The sequence below is a fragment of the Triturus cristatus genome, chromosome 7 (genome assembly GCF_964204655.1).
Source record: "Triturus cristatus chromosome 7, aTriCri1.1, whole genome shotgun sequence".
Taxonomy (NCBI): domain Eukaryota; kingdom Metazoa; phylum Chordata; class Amphibia; order Caudata; family Salamandridae; genus Triturus; species Triturus cristatus.
This window is the reverse complement of record NC_140590.1, coordinates 584227678-584245199: the sequence shown is the minus strand read 5'-3', so window position 1 is coordinate 584245199 and position 17522 is coordinate 584227678. Positions and strand designations below refer to the sequence as shown.

Genomic DNA, 17522 nt, shown 5'->3' with positions numbered 1-17522 from the left:
ACTGAATCACTGTTTGCAGTATCATGACCTTCCCTGCAGGGTGTGTGAGGATTGAAAAGACAAATCCTTTGTAAATGGAGCGAACACCTACACAGCTATGACTTTGTGATTAATCAGAAACATGTCAATGTATTTCTCACTGGCATTTGAACATGATCCAGGCAGTGTTTCATGTTTAAAAAAGTATTGCAGGAGCCCAAAGTTTTTCGTACAAGCCCACCACCACTGCTGAATACTGCGGTTGCCGAATACCAAGACTGTCTTGTTATGTCTCCACCTCATGCCGCTTTCTTCCACTACCTTCACCTCCTGTCACTTTATTTCTCTCTTTAAGGTTGCTTTGCATCCCTACTACACTATTTCTCACTGTGTCCCTATATTGTTTCTTCTTTCTCTCTCTATTTTCAGACTTTCTCCTTCTTGCTCCTGGTGAAAGACTGCTGATAGAAAATAAGTTTTGTTCCCAAAAATGAATGCTGGTGCCTGTAGCATCCTCCCCAGACCAGTAGCATACAAATGCCCATGCCAAACACGGAGCTGTGCAGTGCACCTCTTTATTCTTCAGAGTGCAACCATTAACTGAACGCACTGTGTCACAAACTTTATTAAACACACCCATCCAATTGCATAATACTTGTAAGGAGTCTGTTGTGGGCCACTTTAGTCTTCGTGCAAACACAACATATCTTCCTTTGTTAAATAAAAAGTAATAACAAATATATATATAGATAAAAACATTACAATTTCTTGATGAGTCATCAAGGTGCTCGCACCAGCCTTCCATATCTAGTTGCACAAAATAGAGGACGGGCGCTCTCCTGTGGCTTTTCCGGAGCAGAGTTGGATGCTTGACTTAGGCACTCAGGTGGACTTGCCTCACTCGCGAGGTCTGGAGCTAATGAACAAGTGTCAAAAGTCCATTGTTACATGAGGGGAGAGTGTGCCCACAGAAATTGTCTAACATTTGGGGGAACTAGAATAAATACAGAGGGATGTTATGTGCTCCACTGAACCCTTCCCCCTGCAGGAGTAAAGGCTGCCTGTCCACTGCGTGGTCGCAAACTGAGTTGTCAAGATATATTGTAGGTTTAGGCGGTTCTACAAACAGAAAAGATTGTGAATGTTACATGCACTGTATTTTTGTATTATCACTTGTGGCTAATTGTGTTTCTTCTTCAATAAAAAGATTCATTAAAAAAAAATCCATTGTTATGGATGTTCCCAGTCATTGGTCAGTTACCATATGGCCTTTGCTCACCACAACTCTCAGCGGTTCAGCATCAAGTGAGGATTTTGAGGTGGGGTGTCATGGAGTACCGGGAGCGGGAGGTACAACTGCTTGCGCTGACCTACCCTAGTGAGCCCACACAACCAAGGGTCAGGCCAACAAAGCAAGTGCTAGCGTACAGAGCCTAGCGGGTGCTGCCCATCAACCACGATGCAGGGAGAGAGTACGCCACCACCCCTATTGCCCACATTGAACTAGCGGAGTCTGGTGGTAACCAGACGCGAACCCATCATCTACATGCGCTTGCACCCGTGGGCAGAATGCTGAAGACGGGGGCATTCTCACTGATTGGCCCTAACCGCCTGGAGTGGATGGTGACAACACACGGCGGGGTTAGCGGGTGGGGTCTGCTGGTGTCCCGTGTGGCGGCCCCCTGCAGTCACGAGCTTGCATAGTCGAGAACTTCAATAGGGGATCAACACTCTTTGGCACCTGTGGCTACTTTGCCCCTTGCTATGCCACTTTCTAAGGCAACCAAAGACAATCCGGTGATATCTCGTTGGAATAAGACCCCACAGCCAGAAGTGGCAATGCATTCCACAAATCTGAGGGGGGGGGGAGCCCTCGGTGCCGATCACCAAGGGGTATATGGACCACTTTCTAGAAGAGATACGGACTGACATCCCCTCACTTAAAGACCAAGGTGCCGATCACGATCCGTTAAAAACCGCGTACGAACCGTCGGTCGGAGCGAATTCCCCGTCCGACTCGTACCCGGTTGTAAAACTTTACAAACATGGAATTACGATTCGCACGGAAACACCATCGGGACGCTTTCAGGCAGCGTTTCACGAACCAGGAATTACGATTCGAACCGACAGCAGTCCGGACGGCAATATTTTCACGGCACCCAAAAAGTGCCGCAAAAGCGAAGTACGGCGCGAATCGACCAGAGTAGGTGGCCCGGTACGCGCCGACCCCCCCCCAGCCCCCGTAGGTACGCGCCGACCCCCCCCCAGCCCCCGTAGGTACGTGCCGACCCCCCCCCAGCCTCCGTAGGTACGCGCCGACCCCCCCCCAGCCCCCGTAGGTACGCGCCGACCCCCCCCAGCCCCCGTAGGTACGTGCCGACCCCCTCTGTGTGTACACCCGTGTACGGTGCGTACCCCCCCGTGTACGCTCGAGTCGAACCCCCCGTGTACGCTCGAGTCGAACCCCCCGTGTACGCTCGAGTCGAACCCCCCGTGTACGCTCGAGTCGAACCCCCCCGTGTACGCTCGAGTCGAACCCCCCCCGTGTATGTACGGTGCGTACCCCCCGTGTACGCTCGAGTCGAACCCCCCCGTGTACGCTCGAGTCGAACCCCCCGTGTACGTTCGAGTCGTACCCCCACCCGTGTATGTACGGTGCGTACCCCCAGCGCGGGGGGGTTCGACTCGAGCGTACACGGGGGGTTCGACTCGAGCGTACAAGGGGGGGTTCGACTTGAGCGTACACGGGGGGTTCGACTCGAGCGTACACGGGGGGGTTCGACTCGAGCGTACACGGGGGGTTCGACTCGAGCGTACACGGGGGGTTCGACTCGAGCGTACACGGGGGGGTTCGACTCGAGCGTACACGGGGGTTCGACTCGAGCGTACACGGGGGGGTTCGACTCGAGCGTACACGGGGGGGTTCGACTCGAGCGTACACGGGGGGGTTCGACTCGAGCGTACACGGGGGGTTCGACTCGAGCGTACACGGGGGGGTTCGACTCGAGCGTACACGGGGGGGTTCGACTCGAGCGTACACGGGGGGGTTCGACTCGAGCGTACACGGGGGGTTCGACTCGAGCGTACACGGGGGGGTTCGACTCGAACGTACACGGGGGGTACGCACCGTACACGGGTGTACACACAGGGGGGGTCGGCACGTACCTACGGGGGCTGGGGGGGGGGCGGCGCGTACCTACGGGGGCTGGGGGGGGGTTGGCGCGTACCTACGGGGGCTGGGGGGGGTACGGCACGTACCGGGCACCTGTTTGGACGTCTCCATGGTTGTTATGGGAGTTCGGTGCGGACGGTCTTTTCACCATACAGTTGTACATTCGGACGCCCGGGATGGATCGTGATTCCCCGGTCGGAGTTCACCTTTCACGTTTGTACGGTGAATCGTACGAGGACGTGTCGGACACATTTTCCGACCCGAGGACGTGTGGGGAAATATTCCCAGTGCGGTTCGTATGGACTTTTTACCATGCGAATCGTGATTGCCAGTTCGTACGGCACTTGTACGATTCGTACGGTAAAAAGACCCGATACGAGTCGTACGAGGACATTTTTTACCGGATCGTGATCGGCACCCAAATTGGGCCTTTGCAACATCCAGAGAGAGGTGTCTGAAATTGGAGATAGAGTGGATGATCTAGAGCGGACGGTCGACGCCAGATCAGAGGATCACGAGATGCTGTGGAGACGCATCAACGCATTTGAGGACCAACGCATTAAGCTCCAAACCAAACGAGAAGATCTAGAAAATAGAAGTTGTCACAACAACATCCGTGGGCGTGATGGGCACGGACATCATGATGTTCACAGAGGAACTCCTGCAGGTGGTCCAGGGTGTCGAGGACGCATTCCCACCCACCTTAGATCGGGTTCACCGAGTTGCCACGAGGACGGGCTGCATAGACAGCGGACCAGATATCCTAACCAGAGTGCACTTCTTTACAGAAAAGGAAGCAATCATGCAGGTGGCTAGGGGTAAGCCAGAGATTACATTTTAAGGGCACATGATCCAGCTTTATCCGGATCTCTCCCCTGTTACTCTATATAAACGCCATGACTTCAAACCTATCACTGACAAGCTGCGCGCCCAAGTTATCCGCTGTCAGTGGGGCAAACCCTTTGCACTCCTGTTTCAGTGGGAGGGCAAATGCCGCTCCCTACACTCGCTGGCAGATGCCAAAGCCCTACTGGCATTATCGTACAACCCTCCAACAAAAGAGGTGCCAGCCCTCCCGGGCTCCTCAAGACGTGATCTTAAGCCTCGGTGGGCCACGGTCCCTGAGCAACGCTCAAACTGACAACGTGTAGAACTATCATCCAAAGAGGCAAAAGGACATTATCAATCATATGCGCACTCTCAGCAGGGGCTCCTACCTTGTCCACTTGACTGCTGCCTCTTTCAGAACGCACTATGACCTAAAGGAGGCCACAAGTGGGACACATAGAACTTGTCACTCCGAGCTCCTCTCTTTGAACTATCACTTGTATCGGTGGGCCCCTAGGGAGACAGGGTACCTTGATGACTGGGTTCCGTTGCCCCTCCTGCGAAGCCAATGGCCACCTCCGACAGACTTTTTCTTATAGAGGGTGACTCCTCCAGCGGGACTGGAGCGCTTTGGAGCCGATTTCCGTATCTTGAAAAAGTCCTAGTTGGACCCTGTTGGTCTCCTGATGTTTTCTGTTGTATTTTCTTTTCTTGCAGGTCTTACACAGATTTACACTGAGCAACGGCAAGGGAATTGTTTAGGTCTTAGACGGGGGGGATGGCTCCGGGCATGGCAAATCAAATCCAGTCCTGGGATAACCCTACCACAGGGGGACAAACATGGGGAGCAAGTGAGCAGGGCCTAACCCCCGCTAGGCCAGAGGGCATAGGAAGCTGGAACATTTTTTTCCATCCTGATCAGTCTGCACATCTTCGTCCCACTCCCAGCCCACCCAAGCGCACCTGTCATCCCCACACACACCATGGGTGATCTTAAGCTGCTCTCCCTCAGCGTACAGGGCTTAAATTCCCCAAAAAGTGGAAATAAATATGGCTTTATGTGTTGCACCATGACCCAGATGTTCTAAATGCTTCAAGAGACCCATTTGGTAAAGACCGATCTACACCGCATGATGCACCCAAAATACCCAAGCTACACTGGGCATACACAACCTCTAAAACGTCGGGAGTGGGCATCCGCTGTAAAACCAGCTTTTATACCTCTGTAGTCAAAGAAACCCGGGGCAGGAGGGTTGTTACTTGCTCCTCCATCTACTTCTAGGGTAACAAAAACTGCCACTGCTCAATCTGTACACCCCGAACACTTCCCAAGACACGTATATCCGACCTATCTTGCAGAAGCAACTGGAGGGGGTGGGAGACGAAATAACAGCCTGCGGGGACTTTAACTTGGTCTGGGACCCTTCCCTAGATAGAAGTAGTGTGGCATACCAGACCGCAGGGTCTTGGTCAGCGAGCCTCAAGAGGGACATTGAGGATTGTGGGTTGATCGTTGCATGGCGTTATAAACATCCATGGGTCAGGGACTACTCTTTTTACTCTCATGTACATGCCTCCTATTTTTGCATAGATTATGCCTTTGTCACCCCCTCCATCCTCTGCCTCCTTCATACAGCGGAGCTCTCAGACATTTCTATCTCTGATCACACACATCTGGAGCTCGCTTGGGATACGGGTCCATCCCACCCTGAGCATATCCTGCACTAGCGTCTACCCCGCATCTTCTGCGCGATCCAAGGGACATAGAAGAGCTACATAAAGGAATCACTGATTATTTCTGCTTTAATGCGCTACCTGAAACCTCCCTTCACACCCTTTGCAATGGGTTTAAAGCTACCATCAGGGGCACCATAACGTCAATTGCAATAGCACAGGGAAGCGAGGCGAAACTGGTAGAATCTAACCTTACAGCTGAGATTAAATAGCTGGAGCGCGTGGACAAGGCAGACCCCACACAAAGTCCCAAAAGGCAATTAGCATTGTTGCATGGTAAGTTGCGTGCCCAACGCACAGGTAAAGCAGAACGTACTCTTCTGTCCCTACGTCAGATATATTATGAGGGTGGCGACAAAGTCAGCAAGATCCTGCGGCACATGCGCTTTAAGTTACACATTGCTAAAATACAAGTAGGGAGCACAGGCTGGGTGACTGCCAAGAAAGACAAACTTCGGACCTATTATCAGCAATTGTATTCCCGGGACGCTCCCTCCCCCACTATGCTACAATTATTCCTCTCGGAATGTGACTGGGAGCGCCTACCTCCACACCACTCTAACCTTCTAGACGGCCCAATCACAGCAGAACTACATGATGCAGTACAGGCTCTCCCTCCAGGCAAAGCTCCTGGACCAGACAGGCTTCTGGTACTTTTTTTACCGCCTATTTCTTCCCCAGCTGCGAGAACACCACCTATGCCTGTTTAACTCTTTCTCACAAGACACTGGTCTCACCCCTCACCATGGCCATGGTGGAAATCTCTCTCATACCTAATGTGGGGAAAGACCCAGGCACAATGCTCCTAATATCACCCAAAAGCCCTTCTCCACATGGATGCCAAACTTTTTACAAAAATGTTAGCTACATGCCCCGACCCATTCCTCTCTGGCCTTATCAATCCCGATCAGGTGGGTTTTATTTGCCAACAACAAGGGGCTGTCAACGTCTGGCGTATAGCTCATTTAGTAGCTTGTCTTCTCTCGCTTGGCGCAGAGAAGGCATTTGACAGGGTGGATAGGACATACCTTCAGGCAGTATTATGCAAGATAGGTCTTGAACAGGCCTTTATGACTAAAATCATGGCGTCGCACATGACCCCGACCGCCTACATCTGGGTGAATGGGAGCTCCACAAGTCTGATCTCCTTTCACTGAGGCACACGGCAGGGATGCCCACTCTCACCCCTGCTGTTTGCTCTGGCAGTAGGGACTAAAATGGGATTAAGGGTATACTCTTTGGTGGCCAGGTGCATAAAATTAACCTGTTCACAGATTCACCTTCTCACCCTCACTCAGCCCACCATCTCACTTCCTAACGTTGTAGAACACCTGCAGACCTTCGACTCTGTCTCGTGCTTCAAGATTAACATGACTAAGTTGTTCATCCTCAACCTTAACATTCCTGTCCAGAGGGGCAAGCATTGCAGAGTATAGTCCCCTTTCAGTGGTCGTCGGATTATATCAGGTACCTGGGCCTCCAAATCACCCCCACCCTCACCACATGGTCCTGTGTTAACTGGTCAGTTCTTCGTTGTTTGATTCTGACAGACCTACTGAAGTGGAAGCCTCTATTTATCTCCTGGTTAGGGCATGTGAACACTATTAAAATGAACATCCTCCAGCGAGTCCTGTATATTTTACAGATACTGCCCACAGCGATCCCACAGGAGGACACCCAGCGCCTCCAGAAGGACCTGCACGCCTTTATATGGAATGAGAAACAGCCTCACATAGCCCACTCACTACTGATGCGACCGCGTAACAGAGGGGGGTTGGCAAGCCCAAACCTGCTGGAATATTATTTGGCAGCCCATTTGAGATATATCTCCAAGTGGGTTGGGTGCAAAAGTGAAAAGCTCTGGTTTCACATGGACGGGCGGTGGCGTTTCAGCCTCTGGCACCTTGCCTGGCTACCCTAGCAAGACCGTCTGTGTAGCACTTACGTCGCAACCCCGACCAGTACGGTATTAGAACTTTGTGATAGAATAGCCCTGAAGAGGGGGCTCACTACTTTTCCATCTCCTAATATACCCATAGCGCGCAACCCTGATTTTACCCGGACCTGTCGACGTCCACATATCCTAATTGGGCGGATGGAGACTGCCAGACCCTTTTTACTGAAGATGCTATGAGTCCTTCCAGGAATTTAGGAAGGAATTTGCCCTACCGGCCACCATAAGGCTCACATACCTCCAGCTGCGGCACTGGTCATTGCACCCAGGGGTACATGCATCGGCTGTTCGCCCCCTCTCTCTTTTTCAGAAATTAGTAGGCGCCTACGATGGCACTAGGGGACTGATCTCTAAAACGTACCAGGTCTTGCAACACTCGTCTCCCAGCTGCACCCATAGCTATGAAACCGCCTGGCATGATGGTACCCTAGGGGGAATAATAATTCACCTGAGGATAATTTGATGCTTGGTGTAATCATCATAGACAACTATATTGTGTTAAATACGGGGTGCCTTAATATCGTCTTTGACCGAAGATACCATATAATAGATTGAATAAGTGCAGGTAGCTAATTCACACAAATAAGGAAAGTATAAATTATATTAGTAAAGAAATCGCATTAATGTGAAAATATAAGATAGCACATTACATTCTTTATTTTTTGACAACAGCAATTGTGCATTATGGGCCGAGTAGTTTGATTAGATAGGGGGTGTGAACAGGAAGCATATGTATAGGCGGGAACAAGACACAGGTGTTGATAATAGGAGGAGGGAGTGTGGTATTCAGCACTGGTTTGAAAATGGATGGAGGCAGTCATCAGAACACTCGAGGTATGGGCTTGTTTAATCTATTTTGAAGGGAGATTCACGAAGGATGGACAAGATGATTTTGGCGAGAGAGACAGGTCAAAAAGATTTTGAGGATTATCGACAGTTATAGAAAGAATGGGGCATTTAACAGGTGAAATTATCAGCATGAATTCTGCGGGCAAAAATGTTGAAGACGGGGTGAACTCAAGCATATTTTATCTGATATGTTGCGTATTGGTTGTAAAATTTGATAAATACAAGTCAGTCATCTAATAGTTATGTTTTAAATTTGTAGAATAACTCCTGACGAAGTGCCAGGAAAGGCACGAAATGCATTGGGTAACGGAATCGATTGAATTAAGGAGCATCTATGTAGCGTTCCATGCTATAGAAAGAGGCACGTAATGGCACATCTACAGCATTAAGGATTATAAAGTGAACATAGTGTCCGACATGCGACTGAACAAACTTTGAACAATGCAATATATGGAATGGTTAAATTAAATAAACATTCTGAACTTGATTAACTTTTCGGCATTCTTTATGCATCATAACGCTGTGCGTCCGGAGTGAGGTGTCAGTAAGCCCCACATTTTCCAGTGTCGTCACAATTCACGTGGTTGGGCAGACCACGACACCGGGCTTGCACGCTAAACTGAGTACAACGATGAAACATGGTAGAATTAGGTGTGCACCTAGTCAACCGTTTTCTGTGACCCTAGGGGGAATACTACCAAACAGTGGGAAACACTGTGGCGAGATATCCCTAAAACCTACCGCAGCCTCTCCTCACGTAAGACTGCGTATAAATTGATGGTCCATTGGTATCATACGCCTGCTTGTCTAGCTGCTATTTATCGCACTATTCCCAGTGTATGCTGGCGCTGTGGACAGGAGGAAGGGACTGTGTGCCAATATGGTGGTCATGAAAAGTGAGATTCTGGAAGCAGGTACTGGGAAATATTAAGGGTGTCATAGGTTTCCTGCTTCCCTAGCTCCATCACACAATTGTCTTAGGCATACGTCTTCCTGGCATCACTGTTATGGCACACGCTGATTGGGCGTTCATAAGCCATTTATTATTATCTGCGCGACAACTCATAGCATGCGCTTGGAAGCAAACATCACCTCCCTCAGTGGCACAGTGGTTTTCTAAGGTATGGAACCTTCTGGCAATGGAACGGTTGTCACATAGCTTAGCTCACATGGACAAGAAGTTCCAGCGTATATGGCAGCCTCTGATACACTGCCTTATGCGCATGGAATTTGAGTGCTTCAGCCCTTCAAAGCTAAGAGAGCTCCAACTATTTGGCCCCGAATGACAAACAACTTTTCCCAGCCCTCCTGGAATCTGCCATGCTCCGCGGGTTCTCGGCCATCACCCCCCCATATACTGCGTGCCAAGGCATCCCTTCAACTCCTTACACTCAGCATATTTTACGACCGCACGAACCTGTTTAGTTTTAAAACAATACTGCTACCATGGGCCTAGATGCTAACATACATCGGGTCACTCTGCTATCATTGTTTTTGTTGGCCTTGGGACTCTGTGCATTTTACCACTTCTAACCAGTGCTAAATTGCTTGTGTTCACTCACTAAATCATGGTAAAACTGGCATACACCTTATTGGCATATTTAATTTACTTGTGAGTCCATACTAAAGTTATATGCCATATACCCAGAGCCTGTAAATTGAATGCTACTAGGGGGCCTGCATCACTTATTGTGGCACCCACTTTAGCCCCTTAATCCTATCCCAGGTCTGCTATTGCAGCCTGAAGGCAGATTTAAACTGCTGAATCAACTTGGGCAGGGTTTGTTTTTTATTACTGTGAGGCTTATCTCTCCCATAGGATAACATAGGGATGCCAGTTAGAAATGGGGTTCCTAGTTGGCTAGGCTATGCACCTAAGGCAGGCAGCAGAATCCACCACTCTAGTCAGGGCAAGTAAGTTACACACCAAAGATAACCTGTGCTCACCCTCTGGTAGGTTGGCTCAGAGCAATCAGGCTTATCATCAGAGGCAATGTGCAAAGCTTTTGCGCAACACACTCACACAGAAACACAATGATTACACCACAAAAGAGACTCCACACAGGATTGTATAAAAATATGTAAAGTGTATATTGTATATAAAATATAGACCAGAACGACATGCATCATAAGTACTAAGCATATTATGCTTCATAAGTACTAAGCATATTATGCATATCCTGAGTCAGTACTCATTATCCTGACAATGCAAGAATCAAAATGACATACATCATCACATCAGGGCATGAAATGCAGGTGTTGGGTTAGATGCAGAACACATAAATCATCAAAGATCACCATAAGCACATCAGTAACCATAGTGAATACTTAGATCATAGAGTGTACATCGGATTGTGAAAGAAGCACAGGAATCACCAAATACCACCATAAACATGTAGGTCACAGTGCACCTGCACACCTTCTATGTGTCATATGGTAAATAATCACCATAGCATAAGTTAGAGGACACCTGCGCTCCTACCATAATGATTCCAGTAATCTCTACAAAGGTGGCCAGTTCCCTAGGCTGACTGGGGGCCTCCATCAAGGTTTCACCTCACAATTCCACCCAAAGCTCAAGCGCCTCCAAAAGTCCTTTATCCAAAGTAGGTGCAGCAGAAGGAATGAAGTACAGGATCCATGCAGCGAAACCACGCTCGGTCCTCCCCGCCATCACGATAACAGAGAAATGTAGCCACTTTACCCTAAAACAAGGAAGAAGAATGCCCGGTGGCTCAAGGTGTGTCCCACGGGCACAAGTGTGTGCAACTACAGTGTTTCCCCGGGGCTGCACCAATATCCTTGAAAGAGTGCAGGGTGGCTTCACAACTCCCCTGGGGCCCTCCATTAGGGTGGGGAATGAATAATCACCTAAGAAAGAAGTCCCCAGTGCCACACTACATGAAACAGAGTGGAGCAATTCTGGCCATTTCTCCGGGGTTGATGCGGCATTCTCTGCGTGGAAAAGCAAGCAGGGTCTAGCATCACCCAGGACCCGGCGTCTCTCAGACTTCAATGTTGCTCGTTGTGCTGGGACCAGAATAATGGGCCACACTGAGGGGTTCATAATGTGTGGTGTGGAATTTTGGCACCAGACCTCAGATAAGCGAGATCATTAAGGAAAACCTCTGCTTGTAATTCAAAGATGGCACGAAATGCTTATCAAAGCCATAAACAGCGCTCTACGTGCTGGAACAGGTGTTGGTGCAGGCACAGGGGGACATCAAGCATTCAGCACAATCTGTCTTGAATACACCTTTTGAATCCTCAAAGGTCTCAAAAGAACTGGGAGGGGGCAAACCGCCCAGTCCCTGGAGAGCACTGGGGTCACAAGAGCAGGGAGACAGGCAGCAGGCCAGCACACAAGACAGAAAGCTCAAATGGCGGTACCTCCTAGCAGTCAAACAGTCCTTTTGGTAAAACAGGGTCATAGAGCAGTTAGCAGCAGGGCAACTGCAGAAAAGCAATCTAGTGGGTCTTTTAGGCCACCCAGCCAGCAGCAGGCAGCAGGGAAACAGGAGAAGAGCAGTCCAGATCCGTCCTTTGAGTAGCGCTGCAGTCCTTCTGACAGAGGTTCGGTTCCAGTTCCAAAAGTGCTCTGAAAACATGGGCTCAGAGCCCCTGTACTTATACTCCAAAATGTCTTTGATGTATGTGTGACTTCAAAAGAAACCTTAGAAGTGCACAACACTCCCTTTCAACCCCAGACCTGACCCCAGACAACAGTAGGGGGTAAATCAGTCCTTGGAGTGAGGCAGGACACAGCCTTTACAAATGTAAAGTGTGAACGCCCCTCTCTGTCCCAGGAAGACTATCTGCATGCAGGTGTAACCCTAGCACATCCAACCCTTCCTGTGTGATGGCTATCTGGAAAGTATGAACAAAATGGAGCCGCCATCTAGGCCCAGACGTGGACTGGAGTCAGGCTACAAAGCACAAGGCATCATAAACACAGAGAAATGCCCACTTTCTAAAAGTTGCATTTCTAAAATAGTAATAGAATATCCATCTACAACAGTAAGCCGGATTTATCACTACCATTGTAAATATACCAAACATGGCAGCGCTATTCATTTCAGATCAGTAATTACCACTTAAACATATAAGGGGATCCCCAATGATAGCCTATAAGAGAAGTAGGCCTCACAGTGGTGAGAAATCAAATGGGCTGTTTGTACGTACCAGGGCATGCCACACAATAAAGGCATATGTCCTACCTTTTATTTACACAGCACCCTGCCCCTAGGGCTGCCTCGGGACTCCCTTAGGGGTGACAGATTTGTAGTAAAAGGGGAGTTTAAGGCTTGTTAAGTACTTTTAAATGCTAAGTCAATGTGGCAGTAAACTGCACATGCAGGCTCTGCAGTGGTAGGCCTGAGAAGTTTGAAAGGCTACTTCTGTGGGTGGCGCAAGCAGTGCTGCAGGCCCACTAGTAACATTTACTTTACAAGTCCTGGGTATATGGGATACCACTGTACAAGGACATACAAGTGAATTAAATATGCCAAACAGGTGTAAAACAATCATACTGTGTTTTTTGGGAGAGAGCACATGCACTTTAGCACTGTTTAGCAGTGTGAAAGGGCCCAGAGTCCTAAGGCCAACAAAATGAAAGTCAGACAAATAGGAGGAAGAAAGCAAAAGGTTTGGGGATAGCCCTGCAAAAAGGGCCAGATCCAACAATGCCTTATTGAATAAGCTCTAAAGTTTGATTGGTAACAGATAGAGATTTCATGTTTGGTGTCTGAGAAATTGTAATTTGAAATCCTTTTTAATGTTGAAGTCTGATTTTAAGTTGAAAGTTTAAAAATGCCACTTTTAGACAGTTGGCATTTTCCTGCCTTAGCTATTTGGTGCCTGCATCCTGTTCCTAGGCAACATGGCTGGATGTAGTTGGCAGTTGGACTTTATATATTCCTCCCAGATAGCCACACTTTAGGAGATTCGGTGTGCTTGGATGGGCCATTACTGGCAAGATGAGGGAGTTAAGCTGGGCACAGCCCCACTTGTAAATCAATAGACTGTGCCCTGCCTTCACAAAAACTTCACACTAGTGTGTTGTGCCTGGAGACAGGGCACAGGAGTCAGGAAATTCCAAGCACTTCAACCTTAATCTCTAGAACCCCCTCCCTATTCAAAGAAGACACCAAGTATCAAAATAGAGCCCTCAGACCCACTTTGCAGTTGACTCTGTGGACCTGCGGAAGGACCTTTAGAGGACTGCCTGTTGCTGTGGCCTGCTATGCACTTCAGAAGACTGCTTTGCTACACATGGAAGGACTAGTCTAATGCCTGAAGCCTGTCCTGCACCCTCAGAGGCCTGCCCTACTGCTTGAGCCTTGTTCCATGGCTTGAACCCAGGACTAACAGAGTGAAACCAAGGGCTAGTTGGCTGGCCTTCAGATCCGAGTCTCAGGGAGAGAAAAGTCTCCAACCATCTTGAACCCACTCCTGGACTGAGCCTGAGTGAGTCCCAATCCTCTAAGTGTTGCCTCTCCAGTTCTGCAACCTTGGAAATGGGTTTTTGGGATGTCCAGATAGCCAAACTCCCAAACCTGGGAGTCAAAAGCTCAAAACTGCTTTGAGAACCGAGATGAGACAGGGTCCCACCTGTCTATCGATCTGCCCAAGTTGGGTCACCAGTCGGCCTGACATTGAAGCAGCTCCTGCTACGTTCTTTTCAGCAACAGCAAAACCTGTTAATCAGTTCTTCACAGATGGGGTATTCAGCCTTGTGGTGCAATGATTTGCAACAGCTTGCTGCTTCGTCTCCCCGCTGGACATTTTCAACTTCCAAAAAAGACATAAGTCTGAACATGGAAATCTTCACTGTGACTTCGTCCACTGACTCCCAGATAACAGTGCATCCTCCTTTGACACAGGCTGGAGCTTTGAGTTGCTGAACTTTACCTTCTCAGACAATTTTTGCTCCACTTTCTTCTGAAGGTAAGCGCTGACCAGGCCCAATCCACTTCTTGCATCTGACCTGCACTTGATCGTGGTCGGGCATATTTTTCAACTTTGAACCGGTCTTGTGCAACTAGTTGTCTGCAGTTGGTGCTTTGATCTTTTGGCATTATTTCTTATCTTAAACTGTTAATATTGAAAAATACGAAGTCAATGTATGCGATGATATGTGTACGTATAACAATGAACTCGTATCGTTGTTGTCGAATCCATCCGATATGAGCTTCCGATCAACCCCTAGTCAAAAATCCGTGATCAGGCAGGCCCTGCAACCTAGTCCTGAAGCAGCTAATTAACAGATCACAGGTGGAGTGACACATAACCCTTAGACAAACGAGCGAACAGGAAATCCTAGATCAATCCCACAGATAGGGAGTGATACCACAATGGTCTTAAGAGATTGGCCCCTATAAAACATGTTTGGCCAGAGGGGCGCACATTCCCAAAACACCCTAAAGTCAGATGCCACACTAAGTTATGAACACTCAGCTAATCAGAACCCAGCATGCACAATACACGCAGTCATCACACGCTACCCATGTCGGACATTTGGACACGTACCCACTGGCCCCACATTGCGTCCACCAAAGGTCGAGACCCACCTGTGCTTCTTATCAAATGACCAGATTCATGGACCTGAAACTAGGCCCAGATTCCTGGTCTAAAAGAATGTCAAAATTGCTTTATGACACTGTGAAATGTATAAAATGATGGCCAAAACCAATGAACTTTGAGACAGTCTTCAGACCCCGGCTCTGTCTACTATTCGACCGTCCACGGCACTTATTTAAACCAACTGTTCCCTGTTTTGCCAAATGCCTCTTGTCTTTTATTTTTTTCAAGGTAAATTCACATTCGAGCAAGAAATGTTTTAAAATTCATCACTCCATTTCTACTGATTGGATCTTTGTTTTTTTTGGTGTCAAATAATTTATTAAAATGTACTCCATTTTGGGGTATTTTTCTTGTGTTGCGTTTTCATTTTATTACTGTTTCTGTGCTGCATAATACTTCACACATTGCCTCCAAGTTAAGCCTCACTGTTTTGTGCGAAGCTACCAGAAGGTTAAGCAAAGGTTAATTTAGTGACTTTAGTGGTTCACCCTTGCAGGGATTGTGGCTGGTCCACCCCACTCAACCAACAACCACATTTCTCACACTTACTTATGTGAAACATAATGAAAATAATCATACACCCGCATGCAGAACATGGGGTCATTCTTCAATTTGTGGTTCTCGAAAAATCATTTTATGCTAAAATTATAATGGTTTCAGGATGACACAAAAATCATATAAAATTGGGAAATGGATCATTCAGATGAAGCCCAACTATAATAATGCTAAGAGGGGAGTGCAGTGACAATGACAAGACAGAATCAAGAGTCATGGTGAATTGGGGGGGGCAAACTGCAGAAAGGGAGACCACTTGAAAAGGAAAATATGTGCTTTGTCCATTAAGTTGTAAATGACCTTTTCATAGTATGAAGTCTTGCACATTTCCACGAGCCATTCCTCATGTGACAGCAGTTGTAGAGAATGCCAATGTCGCAGAATGCCGATCTTGGCTGCTGCAAGGGCAGCGACGTGCAGATGATGGACATGACGAGTCAGCTCGAAAGGTCCGATAAGTCATGGAGGAGAATTAGGGGGTCTGGAAGTGGCAAGAGCAAATCCTGAGGCTAGCCAAGTGCAGCTGGGGGTAGAGGTGGTGAATCAGAAGATTGTGGAACCCGGACATCATATCTTTAAACTGACCCCAAGTGTTAAGGTGATGGATCAGCAGGAGGACTGGGCCTGCACTCTATGGATCATTATTGTCTAGCCTCACACTTGACAAAAATGGCGCACATGCACCCTCGAGTCCAAGACTCCCCATTATGGGTTACAATAGGACGCAGACTCCAAGAGGCCTCGTTGGGACTATAGGTCCTTTATCATCCTGACCCAGCCTCTGGATCCCCTAACCCTAAGCTAAAGTCATCTATACCACCTGGATATAGAATCACAAGCTGTATTTGGTTGATGTGCATCCCCATGAAAAGGATCCCCGCTGGAACAATACTGGTATTCACTTGCGGGGGTGGTGCATACTTGACTGGGGTCCCTGGCATAAAGCTGGGATTCTACCCCTCACGCACCTGATTTCTAGCGGCAAACTCAAGTCCTTTGAGATGCTACAGGACAAATTTGGCCTGCTACATACTCAGCAATGGTGTTACACACAATTATGTCATTGCCTGCTGTTACTTAACTTTAATGGCATTTGTTTTAGTTGGATAATGCATTAGTGATTTTTGTAGGGAATTCCCCCTTTCACATGGTATCCCCAGATTTCACTTTGCATCTAAACATTGGATTGTTGACATATTTAGGCACTGAGAAACTGAAAACATTACCCAGTGCATGTGATCATCCATCTAAAAATGATAATAGATAGGCTATTCCCATTTGACTTGCCTAACATAAAGGTAAAGCCACAGTACAGTGATGTGGCAGTAGCACAGTTAGTACAAAGTTGCCTGTCACTGCAGTGTAGATTTACACCAGCTAAATGAGTGGCTTTACAAGTATGTCTCAGGAGGAGGTATTTGCAACCATTCATTGCTGTGAAGAAGGCTACAACCATTTTTGGCATGCATAAACGCCTACTTTTTGACATTAACTAAGAAACCTAAGAGTAATACCCTGAAGCCCACAAGTCTATGTGAAGGAGTCAGACATGCCTAATAGCCAGACTGGTGTGTTTTTACAGTGAAATAATACCAACAGCTCTATTTTCACTGCATAGGAAGTGGAAATATGGATTTTTCTGATCAGTTATGTCCCCTATCTTGGACCCCAACGGTTTCATATATGAATCAGAAGTACATGTATGTTCCCTCCAGTTCCAGCTATGAAGACGCAAACACATGTGCGTCCACCGTCAACATGTCCTCTTTCAGATCCGCCATGAATAGGCCGGATATTCCATTCCTAAGTATGAAAGGCCACCGGCTTTATATGGTTCACTTATGCCATTTTACAGTCCAGGCAAGTAGG

The 17522-nt window shown here is 48.0% G+C and overlaps 1 protein-coding gene across 2 annotated transcripts in view; it reads left to right on the top strand.

The window, feature by feature from the left end:
* The window catches only part of CA10 (carbonic anhydrase 10 (inactive)), an 812800-nt gene that overhangs the window by 190990 nt on the left and 604288 nt on the right, over positions 1-17522 (top strand). The window contains exon 1 of one of the 2 annotated variants that reach the window (XM_085614411.1): positions 8448-8501. The exons of the other annotated variant lie outside the window; for it this stretch is intronic. Coding sequence (XP_085470537.1) covers positions 8471-8501 — 31 coding nt within the window. The 5' untranslated portion in view covers positions 8448-8470. Of the gene's footprint in view, positions 1-8447; positions 8502-17522 lie in introns of those variants that run through there. 2 annotated transcript variants of the gene reach the window in all.